General features: G+C 45.0%; 1 protein-coding gene across 5 annotated transcripts in view; it reads right to left on the bottom strand.

Annotated features, from left to right (window-relative positions):
- ST3GAL3 (ST3 beta-galactoside alpha-2,3-sialyltransferase 3) overlaps nucleotides 1-20,865 on the bottom strand; it is a 188,120-nt gene that overhangs the window by 56,633 nt on the left and 110,622 nt on the right. For all 5 annotated transcript variants that reach the window (XM_032877539.1, XM_032877542.1, XM_032877541.1 and 2 more), the window contains one exon: nucleotides 18,105-18,197. In XM_032877539.1, the coding sequence (XP_032733430.1) occupies nucleotides 18,105-18,197 (93 nt within the window). The remainder of the gene's footprint in view (nucleotides 1-18,104; nucleotides 18,198-20,865) is intronic.

Raw genomic sequence — 20,865 nt, 5'->3', positions numbered from 1 at the left:
TTCATGCACTTCCAAGACTGCTGGAGGCTGCTGGAGACTGGGCTGGGTCAAAGGCCCAAAAATCTCAGATGAGTTGTCCTTCGCCACAGCCTTGAGCCCCTGGGCACAGTCTGCTGTGCTGCCCTGCATTCAGCCTCAGGAGGACTAGGCTGCCAGCAGGACTGGCTCCATCAGAGGAAGCTACTGGCCATGTTAAAAAAAAAAAGGTTACTGCTTCTGAGGAAGGATTCCTTCCATCAGGGGAAACACATGGGCTCCCAGGACCTAAACGAACCAGGGGTCATTCTCACTGCACCCTCCTTCAGGGGCAGGGGAAGAGTGGAGCCAAGCCCACTGAGGGGGAGAGGACCTGGATCTGAAGGGCTGCTGTGCACTCGTTAGCTTCTGAGCAGAAAAAGAAAGGCCCAGGTGTATAGGCAGCAGCTGATAGAGGGTCCTAAAGGCAAACACAAAGTGGGCCAAGTCCTGCCCTTAATCTGCCTTATGGGTCCTGGGCGTGTGCAGGACTGTAGAGCGGGGAGACAGGGAGTCAGGTGGAGGCAGCCCTCTACCTGGCCAGAACTGCACCGGTTATAGCCACCACAGGAAGCATGGAAGCAAGGCCAGTGCAGACAGCAGGGACGGAACCATCATTAGGCTCCACAGAGCTGGTTTCACAGCCCAGACCCCAGGCACCACTGCCTTGCCCCATGTGGGGGTCTTGTTCCATTTGGGCATATGCTTCTCAGGCAAGCTCTGTAGCTGGCCTCTGGCCTAGACCCTCTTTCTTGAGGGTCTGAGCAACGTGTCCTTCTGTTTCTTCCAACCATCCATTTTCAAGCTTCTCGAAACTTCCCCAGACTAAGGGTCTGGAACACAGGGAAGGAGGGTGGGTCTGATCCAACACAAGCCAACACAAGAGGCACGGAGAGGTCACAGGGCCAGCTGCCAAGGGACTTGCCTTTGTGAGGCTGCCACAGGTCAGGCTTGTGTCTTCCCCATCGGGGTCTCCCCAGAGCGGAGACCACATCATCTGGGACAATCTCGCCCACCCTCTGAGGTTCATGTATGAGTCACCTCCCAACTGTTCCTCCAGCCCAGACCTCTCTATGGAGCGGTTCACTGAACTCGTGCTATCTGGGTGGGGTTGTGGCTTCCCTCGGGCTACTTCATGTGCCTCGGCCTGGACTCCACGCACAGTGCTGCAGACAGGAGAAAGCTCTCAGGACCAAAGGCAGGCATGGTGGGCTGGCATTCTGCCTGCCCCCAGGAGAGATCAGGCTTCAGCACTCCTTCTCCACTCCCCCTCTGGCTATTTCTCCGAGAAGGCCAGTCACCCAGAGAGACCATCCCCGTTCCCTGAAATGCAGACAGAGTCAGAAGGGCAGGACCGGATCCTGAAAATGCCAGCAGCCTCCTCTCTGCCCACCTTCCGCCTGGACCCTGGGACGGGTGTGGGAGGAGCTCACATGGGAGCCCTCCCTCTCACTGCAGAGATGGAGAGACGGAGACATGGAGAGACAGAGAGATGGAGCCCTGCAAGGCTATTCCGGGCCTGGAGCCGCTCGTCTTGGGAGAAGGGCCAGGATCACGTTTTGTGCTTTCACCAGCTTTTGCTCTTCATGAGCCGTGCTGCTCCCCACGTGGGGATCTTGTACCTCAACCAAGAAAAGCAAAGCTGCTAATCTGACAAGATCAATCCTCAAATACCGCAGGAATGCAGCTGGCCTGCCTTCCTGCTCTCCCCAGGGACTGCACTTCTAAGCACCTCCAGGCCTCCTGCCGCCCCACAGAGCCTCCGGTGGGGTATGCAAGGGAGGAGGCTGCCGCAGAGGCCCCAGGCACAGCTTCCAGGCATGGCTCAGAGATCACCAGCCCCAGGGATCCTACTCCCACATCTCTCACCAGCCCCTCCTGCCTGCGGGCCTCCTCTGGGCCTCCATAGCCCTCTGTCCTCAGGGCTTTCAGAGCACAGACTGCAGATCTGCGCCTGTGTCCGTGTGCTGCCTCCCTTCATCTTGAGGCCCGGAGGTCCAGATGAGGAAAGGGAGGGCCAGCTCCACTCACTTCCAAAGCCTGGGCTCTTACAACTACGTTCCGTGCTTCTCAACCCAGCTGTGAAGAAGGGCCAGTTTGTTTGGTTTTTGAAACTTCAAGTCCCACAGTGACACTTTTATAAAGTGTAATAAAAATGGGGGTGCCTGGGTAGCTCAGTCAGTTAAGCCTCTGACCCTTGATTTCAGCTCAGGTCTTGAGCTCAGGGGCATGACTTCAAGCCCCGCATTGGGCTCCACGTGGGTGTGGAGCCTACTTAAAAAAATAAAAACAAAAACAAAATAAAAATAAAAATAAGGGCTCCTGGGTGGCTCACTCAATGATGGGTCTTCCTTTGGCTCAGGTCATGATCTCGGAGTCCTGGGTTCAAACCCCGTGTTGGGCTCCCTGCTCAGAGGGGAGTCTGTTTTTCCCTCTCCTACTGTGCGCTCTCTCTAATAAATAAAAATCTTTTTAAAAATAAATAAATAAGGGGCGCCTGGGTGGCTCAGTGGGTTAAAGCCTCTGCCTTCAGCTCAGCTCAGGTCATGATCCCAGGGTCCTGGGATCGAGCCCCGCATCCAGCTCTCTGCTCAGTGGGAAGCCTGCCTCCCCCCTTCTCTCTGCCTGCCTTTCTGCCTACTTGCGATCTATCAAATAAATAAATAAAAATCTTTTTAAAAAATTTAAAAATTTAAAAAATAAATAAAATGAATCACCAGCAAAATTAAAGCATATATAAAATATAAGCTCCATTTTTAAATTTTCAGATTTAACTGACATAAACTTACTCTAGTTACTACTGACATTTCTCAAACTTTACTGTCAATTTCTCAAAAATCTGGTTGCAGACCAGCCCACATCACTTTTGATTCCATAGCACACAACAGGCTTCCACCTGACTGATACCCAAGGGTTCTGCCTGACATTTACCTTGAGGAGAAGTTGGAAAGGGTACAAGACATGGCTCCTCAGGGCCTGAACCCGGCAGGACAAAGACACTGACATCATCTCCGGCAGTTAGCAGACTGAGGCCTGCTCAGCAGACTGAGCAGCAGATGAATTCAGAACCACGGAAAAACCCAGCAGGTTTTCTGCAACAGTCACCAGTGCAAAGAAGTATGAGTCCCCAGTCATCTAGGGAAGGAGATTTTCCCACAGAAAACAACTTCTGGCCACCTACCACAGACTTGCCTATAAGGGTTAATGTACAGAACAAAGAGGAAGGACATGGAATTCCCCGCTCTAAGGTACAGGGCGGGGACAGGAGGCCTGGGGGTCTGAATTCCTTGAAGGGTAGGGGAGGTAGAAGCCCCCTTCTACCTGACACGGAAGTGGTGTTAATTTTTTTTTTTTTTTAAGATTTGATTTATTTATTTGACAGAACAGGAGAGGGAGAGAAAGCACAAGCAGGGAGCCCGACATGGGGCTTGATTCCAGGACCCTGAGATCATGACCTGAGCTAGAGGCAGAGGCTTAACTCACTGAGTCACGCAGGCGCCCCTGAAGTGGTACTAATTTAAAAGCAGATCAAGGATTGGTTCCCCAAAGTCAGAACAACGGACACCAGGGAATACATGAAGAGAAAACTGACAGCAGAGAAACCAAGAGGACACAGATGGCAATTCTTCCAGCTTCAAACTGGAGTCCAGGTCAAGGACAGGCATTTAGTCTGTCTAGCCTGCACAGGGCTGCAGACCCTTGTACACTAGGCAGAGAAGCTTGAGTTACTGAGTGCTCTGCACTTCCCAGAAAGGTCCAGCACCCAGGGATTTCCCTGCAGCAGCACCCACTGAAAATATTTAAAACACTCTCCAATCAAAAGGAAGCTGCATTCCCCTATAGGCTCACAGTTCAGGGCCATGACTCAGGACATAAGGTGGGGCTGGTGGGTTTGCATCCTAGCTCTGTGCAACTGTGACTTGGGGCAAGTTATAGCTTTTTCACCTGTAAAATGGGTATTAATAACAATTATTCCAAAGGGTTACTGCAAAGACTAAGTGAAATAATGAATATACAATGTTTAGCACAGCGGCTGGCACATAGTAGGAGCCCTCTAAAACTGCGTGACCTTTTATACACACAGACTGTGTATGTCTGCAGATGGAAAGTAAGGTATCTGAGGGATGGATTTCATGTATCTTACACAATGCTGAAGCTCTAGCACCTAGAAAAGTGTCTGGCACATAGGAGGTGCTCATTAAAGATTTCTTGAACAAATGAAATGGGAGCTATTACCATTAGGTTTAGAGGATAATAGAGTCAATGTGGCAACTTTTTTTTTTTCAAAGATTTATTTATTTTAGAGACAGCAGTTGGGGCAGGGTAGAAGGAGAGAATCTTCAAGCAGACTCCCTGCTGAGCACAAAGTCCAACTCTGGGCTCAATCCCACAACCCATGGGGCCATGACCTGAGCTGAAACCAACCAACTGAGCCACCCAGATGCCCAATGTGGCAATTTTTTAAGGAATACAAGAGACTTCAGTATGATAAAACAGGGATATGAAGAAGTCAATAAAGAGAATGAAGATGCGGGTTCCCGGGTTTTGGTCCAAGATCTAGGAGAGGTTGAAGAACCAGCGCAGAGGAGAAAGGACTGACCTCAGAGAAGAGATAATATAGAGGGCAGAAGTGTCAGGACACAATGACTAACTGGACATTTGGTTGAGAGGAGAAAGAAGAACTCTCAGATTTCCAGCTCAGGTGACACTCTCAGGTGGATACTGTTGTCATTCATGGAAAGAGGCAATATGGACTGATTATTTTTAAAGGGAATTCAAGGACTTGGGCATACTGAGTTTGAGATGCTTGAGTCATCCAAGTGGAGCTGTCCAGCAGGGAGCTGGGTATCTGGGTCAAGAGATTAGGAGCTGAGAGTCATTGGCACACGGGTTTTAACTGACACAGTCAAGTACGAAGTGAAGAAGACCACAACTGAGCCCTGGCAGACATCAGCACTTAGAGGTGGGCACAGGAAAAGAAGGCTGCTTGCAAGAGACTGAGGAGGAACAATCAGAGAAGTAGAAGGAGAACTGGAAGGGAGTTTGGACAAAGATTACTGAGAGGAGAGAGTTTCAAAATGGAGGAAGAGATCAATAATGCCAACCGCTTCAGAGAGGTCAGAAAAAGAGAAGGTCTACCCTTGGATTTGTCACTTAGTCATTTCAAGTGACCTGAGCAAGAGCATTTCGGGGAGGAAGGTGGTCGGGGTAGAGAATCAACTGCAATGAGTCTCTGTACACCCTTGGTTGAAGGGTGTTCAACTTGCTCCCAGTCTGGAAGGACAATAATTTTGTAGAAGCGGATAGTGCTCTATTCTCCTATGTAACTTATGGTATGCGACAAAGCTTAGCAGGGATGCCTTTCAATCCCACCATCCCTCCCTGGTATTGTAGTAGTAAGAATCCCAAGGATCCTTTTTGGAAGAGCAGAGAGGGAGGAGCTATAGAAGGTGGGGAATACCAGGTACCCAGGTACCCTGGCTGCAAAACCCCTGAAGGCAGTGCATTAGGCTTCTTGTATCTTCTCACACAAGGGCCCCAAAACATGCAGCTGGGACTCTGTCAATATTCCAGACTTCCTGCTTCAGAGAGCTCAACAAGGTTCCAAAGGCCATCCCTACACTTTTGGGAATTCAGCCAGCTTGGACCATGGCAATAATTCCTTAATGGTATGAAAATTACTGATACACACAGTCACAGATAGACACCATGCACCTTGGCCTTTCTAAAGCAATGTGGATCTCAAGAGAAGTGACGTTTTTCTCTGTAGAGCTGGGAAAGAGGATGATTTCTACACCAGTACCTCATCAGCTAGCACCAGATATCTGTTAGACCTCTGTACTTTGGCCACTAGCCAGCCTTCCATGAGACAGCAGCTAGGAGAGGAAGCAGCATGTGGCAGGTAAGCTGGCGGACTCTGTGGTCAGAGTGCTTGTGGTTTTTTTTGTTTTTTTAAAGATTTTATTTATTTGTCAGAGAGAGAGTACACACAAGCAGGCAGAGAGGCAGGCAGAGAGAGAGGAGGAAGCAGGCTCCCTGCCGAGCAAGGAGCCCGATGCGGAACTCGATCCCAGGACCCCAGGATCATGACCTGAGCCGAAGGCAGCAGCTTAACCAACTGGGCCACCCGGGCGTCCCGAGTGCTTATGTTTGAAACTTGGCTCCATCACTTCCTATCTTTAGCAAACTGATCCATTCTCTCCACCCCCATCTTCCCATACTTAAAACTGGATTAATGACAACACCTATCTCATAAGATTGTTGGGAGGATTAAAACAGGAAAGATGGGAAAAGGTCTCATCAGACAATCTGATACATCAAGAGGCGTCAGCTATCACGGCCGCTGGAGCATGGCCATGGCCTGGACTTGGCTGCTTCTTTCTGCTGAGACCGTTTGCTCCAGGCTTAGCCGGTAGATGCTATGCTCTCTCCCCATGCTGAGTGGCTCCATTGGCCACCATCTAAAAGACATGATATTAAATCTTTCACCAAGGGGTGCTTGGGTGGCTCAGTCAGTTAAGGGTCTGGAGCCTGCTTAAAATTCTTCTCTCCCTCTGCCCCACCAAAAATAAAGGTAAAACTTAAAACAAAACAAAACAAAACAAAACAAAAAAAAACTTTCACCAAAGCAGAAAAGGTGACTCAAACATATGTAGCAAAGGATTGCCAGGAAAATAGGGTGTGCCAAGTTTCATCAGTTACACTTTTTGCTTTAAAAACGTACATTCCCGGGGCACCTGGGTGGCTCAGTGGTTAAGCCTCTGCCTTCAGCTCGGGTCGTGATCTCCGGGTCCTGGGATCGAGTCCCACATCGGGCTGTCTGCTTGGCGGGGAGCCTGCTTCCCCTCTCTCTCTGCCTGTCTCTCTGCTACTTGTGATCTCTCTCTCTCTCTCTCTCTCTGTCAAATAAAAAAAAAAAAAATCTTTAAAAACGTACATTCCCAGGGCGCCTGGGTGGCTCAGTGGGTTAAAGCCTCTGCCTTTGGCTCGGGTCATGATCCCAGGGTCCTGGGATTGAGCCCCGCATCGGGCTCTCTCCTCGGAGGGGAGCCTGCTTTCCCCTCTCTCTCTGCCTACTTGTAATCTCTGTCTGTCAAATAAATAAATAAAATCTTAAAAACAAAACAAAACAAAAAGTACATTCCCTACCCTGCTCCTAAAACCTACATTTTAAATGTTTATCATGATCTATTCTGGGATCTTTATTCCTTCCTGATAAAAACTTACCTGATCATGATAAAAGTCATTGAGAAAGTGGGAATTCACTTAGTAAGCATCTAACATAAAAATTTTCTGGAATGATCAACATTTATACCCCTAAGACACCTCATCTCATTTCATTCTCTTGACTTAATGAGATAAGTAATACTCAGACTTTTCCAAGATCCCACAGTATGTTAAGTGAGAAAGCTGTGAGAACTTTCTGTCTCATCTCATCTCTTTCCAATCTTTCATGTATTAGTACATGTCAAAATAATTCTTCTACATCAAAATAATTATTCTCTTCACTCTTTCCATTAGAAGAGTATTGTACCACAACCCTCATACCCTCGGTCTCTCCATTTCCTGAGGGCTCCCCCTCTTCCCTGTCTCTTTCATTAGCAGAAGATGTCTCCAGGCAGGGAAGTCTCAGCGAAAGAAAGGAAGACTTCCCAGCAGACAGCACAAAGGGTTATGAGGGAACAGGCTGGCTTTGCTGAGAAGCAGGACTCTGTAGGCAGAACAGGCTGGCACATCGGCGTCCCTTCCATTTCCACCGCCTGCTCCCCAATTTGTACCCGGGTATGGGAGTCGGTGACTGGATGGGTTCCGGGAGGAACAAGGCTTAGGAACAGACTAAGAATGTAGGTTTCACACAGCACTTGGTTTAAAAACAAACAAAGAAACAAACATAAAGATTTAATGGTTTAGACTGTGTCAAAACTACCACATCAAAACTGCATTAAGGGGGTACCTGGGTGGCTCAGTGGGTTAAAGGCTCTGCCTTCGGCTCGGGTCATGATCTTGGGGTCCTGGGATCGAGCCCTGCATCGGGCTACCTGCTCTGCGGGGAGCCTGCTTACCCCCCTCTCTCTCTGCCTGTCTCTCTGCTTACTTGTGATTTCTGTCAAATGAATAAATAAATAAAAATCGTTTAAAAAAAACCCAACAAACAAACAAAACTGCATTAAGACCTTCTGTGTCAACTGTTGATGCCACAGCAGCGCCCAGGTGGCTCACTCGGTTAAGCGTCTACCTTCAGCTCAGGTCACAACTGTGGGGTCCTGGGATCAGGCCCCACGCTGGGTTCCCTGCTCAGTGAGGAGCCCACTTCTCCCACTCCCTCTGCCCCCTGCTTGTGTTCTTTCTCTTGTTCTCTAGCTCAAATAAATTTAAAAAAAAAAAAGTTGATGCTATAAAAATCAAAATCCTGATTTTTACTTAGTACATTTGGTCAAAGTTATCAAGAAATGCTAGCTACCCACAAGGAAAAAAAGAACACAAACACAAGTTACAACACCAGCGATCACTCCTAACACCAAAACAACATGAAACACCGACAACAAAAACTCTGACGGATTAATTCAAATATAAATAATAAAGGTATGAAACGACTAGAAGAAAGCACAGAGGAAGACACCTTCACAGACCACAATGTATGGATGTAAATTCAAAAACTTCTTACTGAGGGCAATTTGCTAGTAACTTTCAAAGTTGCAAACGCCTGTAATTGTGATCCAGAAATATTTTTCTTTATTCTAGGTGACCTCACATGTGTAGGAAATGATGTACAGAAAAGGTTATTCAATGATGTAATAATATTTGTAATAAAGATTAGAAAATGCCTAAAAGTTCATCAACAGGGAATTACCTAATTAAACTACTGTACATCTATACAATGAAATGCCACATAAAACAGAATAAGGCACTTCTGTTTCTAGCCATGATGGAATAACAGGGATGCGATTTAACCTCTTACCTTAAACAAAAGGAAACAAGTCAAACTATGTGGAAAAAAAAAAAAAAAAAAAAAAAAAAAAAAAAAAAAAAACAGTTTTCAGACCAATCCAGGGAGGAGGAACCCAAAGAGAGCCCAGTGGTCTTTCAGAGTTCAGAAAACAAGTCACAATTTAAAAGACCAAAGGGCTAGAACTTGTGGAGAAGACCAATATAGAGGACAGAGTTGCACAGAAAGCTCTAGAGATCTGCGAAGGGGTCCCCTCAGATCTTTAGCCAAGCACTTCTCTGTATATATATATATATGAGAGGAAAATCTGAGGCTGAGAAAAGACCACCAGGAAGCAGGAGACCAAACAGTTCCTGATGCCCATACAGGGCTGGGAATTGTTAATATTTACACAAACCTGAGTGGAAATAAATCAGAGTGGAAATACTTTATAAAGCACAAGACACGGGGTCGAGTCCTTAGAATGGTACAACATTAGAAATGGGGATAAATTAACTCCAGACAAAAGACTGCTCACGACCTGCACAAACAGCATTAAAAGCAAGCCTCAGAGGGCTAAAACCGATTCCAAGTAACTCAGCCACATGCCCAAGCAAAATCAAGCACTCTTTAAGAGAATACAACAAAAACCTAGCCCAGAAAAATATAAACTTTGCAATGTCTGGAATCTAATAAAAAATTACCAGGCAGGTAATTTGATGTGGGGCAAGGAATACAAAGAACCAAAAAGGGCCATAACCAGGAGGGAAATCCCGGTTATGGGCCATAACCGGGAGGGAAATCATCAATAGAAACCATTCCGGAAATGACAGTGATGATGGAATTAGCAGACAAGGATATGAAAACAGCTATTGTAAATATATTCCACATGTTTAAGAAAGTAGAAGAACACATGAACATAACAAGGAATGAAATGGAAGATATAAAAAGACCTAAATGGAACTCGAGAGATTAAAAACTCAGTATCTAGAATGAAAATACACCAGATGGGATAAACAGCTGACTGGATACTACGAAAGAAAAACTCAGTGGACGTGAAGACTTAGCAATGTTGACTACCCAAAATGAGGCACAGAGAGAAATAAGACTGGGGGGCGGTGAGGGAAGGGCATCAGTGGCCTGTGGGATTCCCTAGACTTCTGGGAAGAGAGGTGGGGTAGGAAAAATACTTGAAAAAAAAAAATAAGGACAAGAAAAAGTCCAAATCTGATCTTTAAAAAAACGATTAACTATGAACCCATAGGTCCAAGGAGCTGAGAAAAAATCCCAAACTAAAGAAAACCATAATAGGGCACATCATAATCAAATTGCTGGAAATCAGTGACAAAGAGAAAAAAATCTCAAAAAGCAGCCAGAGGAAGATAAAGACATTACAAATGAGGTAAAACTAGATAAGAATGACAGAGACTTTCATTAGAAACTATGCAAGCTAAAAGAAAATGAAGTTATAATTTCAAAGTAATTGGTGTGTGTGAAACCCTCAACCTAGAATTATATTGTCAATCCCCTGCTCCCCTCACCAAAAAAACCCCACAAAACTTTCAAAACTTAAATGTAAGGGATGCCTGGGTGGATCAGTGGGTTAAACGTCTGCTTTTGGCACAGGTCATGATCCCAGGGTCCTGTGATTGAGCCCCGTGTTGGGCTCTCTGCTCAGCAGGGAGCCTGCTTCTCCCTCTGCCTGCCCGCTCCCTCTTGCGCTCTCTCCCTCTCTCTCTGACAAATAAATAAAATCTTTGAAAAGAGAAAAATCTTAATGTAAAATAAAGACTTTATCAGCGAAACCAAAGCTGAAAGACTGCATTGCCATTAAATCTGACTCATAGGAATCATTATAAGAAGTTCTTCAGGCAGATAAAAAGGGAAACCCTATGGAAATATGTATCTATAGAAAGGAAGAAAGACCCACAGTAAAAAAAAGTTTGTGGATAACTATAATAGACTTCCCTCTCATTAAAATTTTTTTAAAAATTGGGGGCACCTGGCTGGCTCAGTGGGTAGAGCATGCAACTGAGCCTTGATCTCAGGGTTGTGAGTTCAATCCCCACCTTGAGTGTAGAGATCACTTAAAAATTGTGGTAACATACACATAACATAAAGTTTACCATCTTAAACTTTTTTTTTTTTTTTTTAAGATTTTATTTATTTATTTGACAGAAAGAAATCACAAGTATACAGAGAGGCAGGCGGGATGGGGGAAGCAGGCTCCCCACTGTGCAGAGAACCCAGTGCAGGGCTCGATCCCAGGACCCTGGGATCATGACCTGGGCCGAAGCAGAGGCTTAACACACTGAGCCACCCAGGCGCCCCTTAAACTCTTTTTTAAAGATTTATTTATTTGAGAGAGAGACCATGTAAGCACAGGGAGAGACAGAGGGAGAAGCAGAGACAGAATCTTCAAGCAGCCTTTCCTCTGAGCATGGAACCTGATGCAGGGCTCGAACCCAGGACCCTGAGATCATGACCCAAGCCAAAATCAAGAGTCAGGCGCTTAACTATCTAAGTCACCCAGGTGGCCCCATCTTAAACATTTTTTAAAAGTAAGCTCTATGTCCAACATGGGGCTCAAACTCATGACCCCAAGATCAAGAGTTGCATGCAAGATGCCCCACCTCTTAAACATTTTTAAGTATACAATTCAGTAGTATGAAAGTACATACATACACATTATGCAACCAGTCTCCAGAACTCTTTTCATCTTCCAAAACGGAAACTCTACATCCACTAAGCAACTTCCCATTTCCCCTCCCCCCAACCTCTGGTAACCATGAATCTGTTTTCTGTCTCTACGAATTTGACTACTCCATGTACTTCATATAAGTGGAACCAAATGTATTTTTCTTTCTATGACTGGCTTATTTCACTTAGCATAATGTCCTTAAGGCTCACACATGTTGTAGCATCTTAAAATTTCCTTCCTTTTTAAGGCTGAATAATGTTCCACTGTATAACTATATCATTTTTTTTAAAGATTTTATTTATTTATTTGACAGACAGAGATCGCAAGTAGGCAGACAGGCAGGCAGAGAGAGAAAGGAGGAAGCAGCTCCCTGCTGAGCAGAGAGCCCGATGTGGGGCTCGATCCCAGGACCCTGAGATCACGACCTGAGCCGAAGGCAGAGGCTTTAACCCACTGAGCCACCCAGGCGCCCAACTATATCATATTTTGTTTATCATTCCATCTCTCTAGACAGACACCTGGATTGCTTTGGCTATTGTAAAATAATGCTGCTCTGAACACGGGTGTACAAATTCCAGCTTGACCCTGCTTTCATTTCTTTTGAGTGTATATCCAGAAATGGAATTGCTGGGTCACACAGTCACTCCATTTTCAATTTTTAAAAGGAATTATCACGCCGTTTCCATAATGGCTGCATTATTTTACATTCTGGCCAACAGTGTACAAGGGTTCCAATTTCCCTACATCTCTGTCAACACTTGTTATTTTCTCTCTCTCTCTCTCTCTTTGTTTTTTGATAGCAACCATCACCAAAATGGAACACATTTTACCCCATGACTCTGGTCTCAATCAACTTAAAAGTATTCAAGTTATACAAAAAATACTCTCTGATCAGAACAAAAATAAGCCAGATATCTGCAACAAAAAGATATTTGTAACATCCTCAAATATTTGGAAATGAAGCAAAATGTCAAAAGAACCCACGGGTCAAAGTAGAAATCACAAGTGAAGTTAGAAAATATCTTTAACTCAATGAAAATAATAATACAATATCAAAATTTGTGGGATGTAGCTGATAGTTTTTTAAAAAGACTTTATTTATTCATTTGAGAGGAGACAGAGAGAGAAAGGGCACAAGCTGAGGGGAGGGGCAGAGGGAGAGGGACAAGCAGACTCCCGGCTGAGCAGGGAGCCTGATGTGGGGTTCCATCCCAGGACCCTGAGATCATGACCTGAGCCAAAAGCAGATACTTAACCGACTGAGCCACCCAGGCATACCAGCTGATACAGCATATAGAGAAAAAATTGTAGCATGAAATCAAGGAATCAAATCAGTGGTCTAATCTTCTATTTCAAGAAACAAGGAATAAATTAAACCCCAAATAATTGTAAGGTATGAAATAATAAAGAGTAGAAAACAATGATTATAGTGAGAAAAATACCAAAAGAGAAAAATCAATGAGCCCAAAAGCTAGTTCTGTGAGAAGATCAAACAAAATGATAAACCTCTAACCACAAAGACTAGGAAAAAAAGAGAAATTATGTATTTCATGTGAGTATATTTAACAACTGAGATGAAATCTACAAATTCCCTGTCGGGCATTAACTACCAAAGAAGAAATAGGAAACCTGAATAGAAATATGAAAGTTCTAGATCTATTAAAGAAATGAAATTCTTTTTTCTTTTTAGAAATATAATTCTTAGTTTAAAAAACCTGCCCACAATGGGATTTTCCTTTTTTTTTTTTTTAAGATTTATTTGTTTATTCGAGGGGAGAGGGGAGGAGGGGCAGAAGGTGAGGGAGAAAATCTCAGGCAGACTTCCCAATGAGTGCAGAGCCCCGCATGGGGCTCACTCTCACAACTCAAGACATTGTGCCCTGAGTGGAAACCAAGAGTCATATGCTCAATCAACTGAGCCACCCACGCATCCCAAAGGGATTTTCTTAATACAAAACCTAGGTCTTCCTAGGTATCTTTGCTGATAAATCCCATCAATCATTTAAAGAAAATTATTATCAGTTCTACACTAAACTTTTAGGAAACTGCAGATGAAGGAATATTTTTCTCACTTGTCCTATGATGTCAGCATTACCCTGATGCCAAAACTAAAGACATTACAAGAAAACTACAGAGCAATATTTCACATGACTGTTTATGTGAACAAAAATCCTTAATAAAACACTAGTAAACTGAACCCAGCCATATATAAAAAGAACAATACATGAGAGCCAAATGATGTTTATTCTAGTAATACAAGGTTGGTTTAACATTCGAAAATCAATCAATGAAGAACAAATCATTGTGATTCACCATGTTAACAGACTAAAGAAAAAAAAAAGCCATATGGTCATGTCAAAAGATCCAGAAAAAGAAGCATCTGACAAAATTCAACAGTATTATAAACATTCTCAACAAACCAGAAATAGAAGAGAACTCCCTCTATCTGAAAGGTTATCTATGAAGAACCTGCAGCTAACACTGTAATGGTGAAAGACTAAAGGTTTTCCCCCTGAGACTGAAAACAAGGCAAGTATATTCACTCTTACCTCATCTGTTCAACACTGTACTGAAGATTCTAGCCAGTGCAATGAGCCAGAAAAAGGAAAAAGAGGCATCCAGATTGAAAAGGAAGAAATAAAACTGTTTTTATTAACAGAAGACCTGATTGTTTATATTAGTTTATATTAGTGTGATATCGGTGCAAGGACAGACATAAACATCAGTGGAATGGAACAAGGATTCCAGAAAGAGACCCACATATACATGCCTAGTTGATTTTCAACAAATATGCCAACATAACGGAATGAAGACAGACTAGTCTTCAACAAATGGTTCTAGAACAACTGAGCGTACATATGCAAAACTATATATAAAAATTCATTTGATACAGGTCACATACTTAAATGTAAGGGCTAAACCTATAAAAATCTAGAAGAAAACGTAGGAAAAGACCTTTTGACTTTGGACTAGGGTAAGATTTCTTAAGTAAAATACAAAAAACAAAATCCATAAAAGAAAAAGCTGAGGGGCGCCTAGGTGGCTCAGTGGTTAAGCATCTGCCTTTGGCTCAGGTCATGATCCTAGCATCCTGGGATCGAGCCCCACACTGGACTCCTTGCCCAGCTGGAAGCCTGCTTCTCTCTCTTCCACTTCCCCTGTTTGTGCTCTCCCTCTCGCTGTCGCTGTCTGTCTGTCTCTCTCTCTCTCTCTCTCTCTCTCTCTGTGTCAAATAAATAAATAAATAAATAAATATATCTATCTTAAAAAAAAAAGACAAAAATTGATAAACTGGACTTCATCATGATTAAAAATTTCTGCTCTGTAAAAGACATTATTAAGAGAATAAAAAGACAAGCCATAGACTAGAAGAAAATATTTGCAAATCACCTGACAGAGGTCTTCTATCCACAATATGTAAAGTTGTCTTACAATTCAATAGGAAGACAACTAATCTAAAAAAAAGAGATTTGGACAAATCCTCAAAGATAAAAGAATGCCAAACATCAGAAAGGATGAATACCCAACTTTTGTTTCAACATGGACGGGACTGGAAGAGATTATGCTGAGTGAAATAATCAAGCAGAGAGAGTCAATTATCACATGGTTTTGCTTACCTGCGGAGCATAAGGAATAACACGGAGGGCACTGGGAGAAGGAGAGAAGTGAGTGGGGGAAATCGGAGGGGGAGACAGACCAAGAGAGACTGTGGAGTCTGAGAAACAAACTGAGGGTTTTGGAGGGGAGGGGAGTGGGGGGTTGGGTGAGCCTGGTGGTGGATATTAAGGAGGGCACGTATTGCATGGAGCACTGGGTGTGGCACATAAACAATGAATTTTGGAACACTGAAATAAAATAAAATCTATTAAAAAAAAGGCATGCCAGGGCGCCTGGGTGGCTCAGTGGGTTAAGCCTCTGCCGTCAGCTCAGGTCATGATCCCAGGGTCCTGGGATCAAGCCCCGCATCGGGCTCTCTGCTCAGCGGAGAGCCTGCTTCCCTCCTCTCTCTGCCTGCCTCTCTGCCTACTTGTGATCGCTCTCTCTCTGTCACATAAATAAGTCAAAAAATCTTTAAAAAAAAAAAAAAGAATGCCAAATAAGCACATGAAAATGAAACTGAATATCATTAGTCATTCGTAGAATGCAAATTAAAACCACAGTCAGGTATCACTATAAATTAGAATAGCTACAACTCAAAACACTGATGGCAGAGATGTGGAGCAACTGGAACTCTTCAACATTGATGGCAGGAAAGCAAAACAGCACAATTTGGAAAAGAGTTTGGCAATCTCCTATAGAGTTAAACATACACCCTGTATACAAATGTTTCTAGTGGCTTTCATTATAATACTCCAAACTAGAACTTACCCCAATGTCTTTTGCCTAGTGAGCAGATAAACACACTATGTTACATCCATACAACAGAATGCCATTCAGCAATAAAAAGGAACAAATGATACACACAACACACATGTGAATCTCAAATACATTATACCAAATGAAAGAGGTACCATCAAAAGGCTTCCCACTATGTGATTCCATTAATATACATTCTGGAGACACTCCAGGAACAGAAAACTGATCAGTGGTTGTCAGGGTCTGGGGGTCAGGGGAAGGGTTAACTACAAAGCAGTTAAAGGAAATTTCCCTGCTGATGTTGGAAATGTTCTGGTGGACTGTCATAGTGGTTGCTCAAATGTATGCATTTATCAATACCCCTATAACTACATCAAAATGTCAATTTAACTGCATTTAAATTAAACTTCAATAAATCTTACTTTTTAAAAAATTATGATATAGCCATACAATCGTATGTTATGCAATCATACGAATAAGATTACCATATATGCTAGTAAGAGGATAATCTCTAACATATATTGTTAGGAGCAAAATGCAAGATACAAAAAAATAAACATGATGCTCTATTTACGGTACCCCTGGCTGTCTCTGGGGCAGGGATCTGGAGCAGGAGTATATACCCTTTTGCACGTTTTCAGTTATTATTTCTTTAACCATATGCTTGTATTACTTTCAATTAGAAAAAGTTAAAAAAAAAAAAAAAAGACAAACCACGCCTATATCCAGGTCAAGAAAAACTCACGGGTGTCTGGCCCAGCAGACTGAGTCAAGTAAGCCTACAAAAACATTTATAAGAATATGCAACATAGCACCAGACACTTTAGAGGTGCTCAATAAATAGATGGGGGGAAAATATTGTTTGGAATAAAGTCAGAAGGTACACCCTGGACAAAGAGATTTCCATCGGGACAACAGATACTCAGCCAGCAGAGCCCCTGTTTTAGACAAGGAGCCAAGCTTGGGTTGCTCACATTAGAAAAAGAAAAGGAGCGGGGCACATGGGTGGCTTAGTCCGTTCAGCGTCTGTCTTTGGCTCAGATCATGATCTCAAGGTCCTGGGATAGAGCCCTGCATCGGACTCTCTGCTCAGGGGGAGTCTGCTTGTGCTTCTCCCTCTGTCCCTCCCCCCAACTCACGCATGTGCATGTGCTCTCTCAAATAAATAAATAAAATCTTAAAAAAAAAAAAGCAAAAAAAAAAAAAAAGCATAAAAACTGAATATTCTGGATTTACTTTCAGGCAAGCTGTTTCTCAGCATTCCTCTGCAGGCACGTTGTGTGCCCTAACCTCAGCCTGCTCAATGATGGGATGCAAACCATTCCCACAGTGAACAGATCACACCCCAAGAGGCCACTGCCACCTCCAGAGCTCCTCCCTGTGGCAAAAGTGCCACACCCCGACTCCCAGAGGGTCCTGGGCAGCCTTTCCTTTAGCCACTCTAAGTCAGACACTCCAAGAATTTTCCAAAGGAACAAAATGACCTTGATAGTCTCCCTGCACTCCGAACTGCAAAGTCCAAACTGGCATGTCATTAACCGTCTCTATACCACGGCTTCGCGGAAAGAAAACCCAAGAGGAAAAGGCAGATATGTAAGCAAGGCCCTTCAGCAATGGTGAAAGGAACTCCCAGGGTTTGGCATGGTTTCTTTCATCAAGCCTGGTATCAGGAAATCAGGAACGTCAGAATGCAAAATGGACAAAGAGAGAAGGTGCTAGAACAGCCAGCCTCTGAAACTCCTCTTTGTTTCCTGCTTTACTTGGATATGTTTCCCTGAAGCCACGTAGTTTTGACACGTGGCTCAGAGCCTCTGTGCTGGGTAGCCTTGTCTGGCTGCCACTGGGTACCCGGCTTCCAAGGAGCGGCCACGAAGGTTCAACCAGCTCCCTCCCCTCCAGAGAGACAGGCTGTGCTGGCAGGTGTAAGCTCCCAGAGGCAGGATGTGGGTAAGGTAGAGCAAGGGCAGAGAGTAGGACTGGCATAGGAACCACCCAAATAAGCCCTTTCCAGGCACCCACAGACTCTAGGACATAGAGGTGAGTTACAACAGGATCTCGCATTCTCAGAGCACATCCTGGGCTGCGGGAAGAAAGGGGAGCACTTACCGGGGAAAGATGGCAGTCATCAGGGCTGAAGCATAGCCAGGCTTGCAAGCTCCCTCTGAAAAGTTTGCGTACTTGGTAGCTAACTCAGCAGGCCTATGGGAAGAGAAGGAAAGTCACAGTTTGCCAGGCACTCAGCAATCAGTGGGGTATTAGTTCTTGAAGAGCTATAGGTTTTTTAAAACCTTGAATAAAGCTTCATTCTCAGCAATCAGGCTTTCAGCCCCTTTTCTACACTAACACTTCTGGGGGATGGTGTGGGGGGGGAGAAATCCTAAACCCAAAGGCCTAAAGGAATAAATAAATTAGCAACGCCCCTCTTACAGAATTTGGTAAAAGGAACTCATTGGGTTTTGCACAGATTCTTTGCAGCAAGCTTAATACCAAGGAAAGCAGGAACTCCATCCAGGTTCCCAGGCTGGGCAAGTGGAGTCCCAAGACCTAGGGGAAGAGCAGCCCGGGCTTTGACAGTCACAGGCACTGACCTCTTAGGCTTCATTGTGGGGCCTGACACGCCAGCCACGCCTGCCTCTATTCTCTCCACACAGACGTACTAGGACCCAGCCAGTGGGAACCACTCTCAGTGTCCTAAAGCCAAGTATATGTTGGGGCTACAGCTGTCATGATCAGATGTTTAGTTGTAGATGCTCTCCTGCTCTCCTATTTTCTGTGCGGGGAATGTTCTTCTTTGCCCTTTTCCACCTGGCTATGCCTACTGGTCCTCCACAACTAAGTTCAGGTCTCCACTCCACTGGGAGTAATCCCCTGACCCCCAGGTTGGGCTAAGTGCCTCCCCTGTGCCCTACAGTCCATCCCCCTGCCACCCACATTATATGCCATATTGTACTAGAATTGCTGGGAGTACGTCTCCCTCATTACCCTGTGAATTCCCAAAGCTGGAGTCTGATTTAACCCTGCATCTCCAGTCCCTTGTGAAGAGATGGGCCCACAGAAGATGTCTGTAATTTTCTGACAGAGCAACATGACTCTGCTACAATCTCACAAACTTATACCAGAAATAAGACAATCTCAGGAGCCCACAACCCAGAGTGTTTGCTGAATATCTGCAGGATATTTTTTCAGAGGACTTGTGTGTTTCAGCTCTGGTTTTGTGGCAGCAACTATAGTCAAATCCCTTCATATCTTTGGGCTTCGATGTCCTTATGTGTTCCCTGTGGGGCTGGAGTCACTGCCCCGCCACCAAGAATTCTTGCCAGTGCAGTCCCGAGAAAACCACAGTGGAAGAAGAGGACACATCAGTGGCTGCGAGGCTGGAGGCCCTGCGTGCTGGGGCACCTGAGGGAGCCCTGGCAGGCTGCCAGTTCCCAGGCCCAAACCCCCTCCCCTCGCCTCCACCCTTGGGCCCGCTGCCAACACACTGATGCCCAGCTGCTCCACCGAGCTGGAGCCCCATGGTAAGTCTCCCCTCCGGGCTGCCTTCTGCAGGAACTGGGTGGGGCAGGTCTGGGGGGAAGGGAGCTGGCGCCTGAACTGGAGAGCCAGGAATGATGATGCCACCGCTAGCGTGTGTCATGTGTGATTCACTCATGTGCCCTTATGGGTCTAGCCCAGGGCCTGGCACAGAGTAACTGCTCACTGAATTTAGACAAACTCAGCTGTATCCATGTGCAATTTCTTCCAGAAGTCTACTTTTTTTTTTTATACAGCCTTTCCTACCAATGAAATGTGAAGCCAGAAATGCAGATGCAAATGCCCAGTGCTAAGCCAGCGCTGAGACTTTATTTGGTAGGCAAAGGAGAGTCAAAGGTTTAACAAGAGAATTTACGTAACTATTTTCTTATGTAAGCAACTGTATTTCCGAAACGAAATCTAAACTCTAGCACAATCGATGACCTTGCAGGAAGCTCTCAGACAAGGCACAGTGACTGAAAGATTTTTTTTTTTTTCAGGTCTTCAACAGTCATGTGAGTAGGTCCTCTTAGTAATTAACTTACACAGGAGCTCAGAAAGATAGAGACTTATCCAAGATCCTACAGCTAGGGAAGTGGCAGACAGCAGGGCAGGAGCTCCCAGCATGGCACCACCACAGCACGGACCATGGTAAGTGCCATCACACAGGGAAGCACCGAGTCCGCGGGCAGCACGGAAATGATGAGCGCTGGTAGAGAGGGGTAGAGAAGAAAGTCAAGAAGGCCTCACACCGCTCTTTGAAAGTGTGTAGACAAGCAGTGAGGTGTAGTGAGTTCCTCCTACCCATGCCTCCCAACCCCCTGCCATCTGTGTGCCTGCCTTGTAACCATTCCTGTGTTCTTTCTCAGTTCCAGAAGGTCTCACACTGAAGACGAAAGGAGGACTGCAGTTGCCCCTCAAACACACCACCCCACAGAAATGTATACACGACATGAGACAAGCCTTTGGCCACATCTTTCCTCTGTCTGGTTTACACTGTCAACCTCTGGCGAGATGCTTCAGGAATAAGGGCCATGGGCGGTCCCAGGTCTGCAGACTCAGGTCATCTATCGTGGAGAAGAGGGGCCACTGGCCAGCTGGAGCACAGGGAAGCCAGAACCCAGCCGGGAAGGCTCTTCCCATGAGAGCGCAAGGTAGCCCAACGTCGAGGATGAGCAGTTCTAAATCAACCCCCATTTAAAAGGCGACAGTAAGTTTTAGATCATACAGCCCCAAGGACAGTGGGCCAGGTCAAGTTATTACCAAATTAAAATGCCTTAGCAGTGGCCTCCTGACTACCCCCAGGGAGAGAAGAATAGGGGGAGTGTTGGGGATTCTGAGTCATACAGCAGGC

Source organism: Lontra canadensis, unplaced genomic scaffold, assembly GCF_010015895.1.
Source record: "Lontra canadensis isolate GAN:19392208 unplaced genomic scaffold, GSC_riverotter_1.0 scaffold60, whole genome shotgun sequence".
NCBI classification, from domain to species: Eukaryota; Metazoa; Chordata; class Mammalia; order Carnivora; family Mustelidae; genus Lontra; species Lontra canadensis.
The sequence above is the reverse complement of the archived record's forward strand: the minus strand, read 5'-3'. Positions and strand labels throughout refer to the sequence as shown.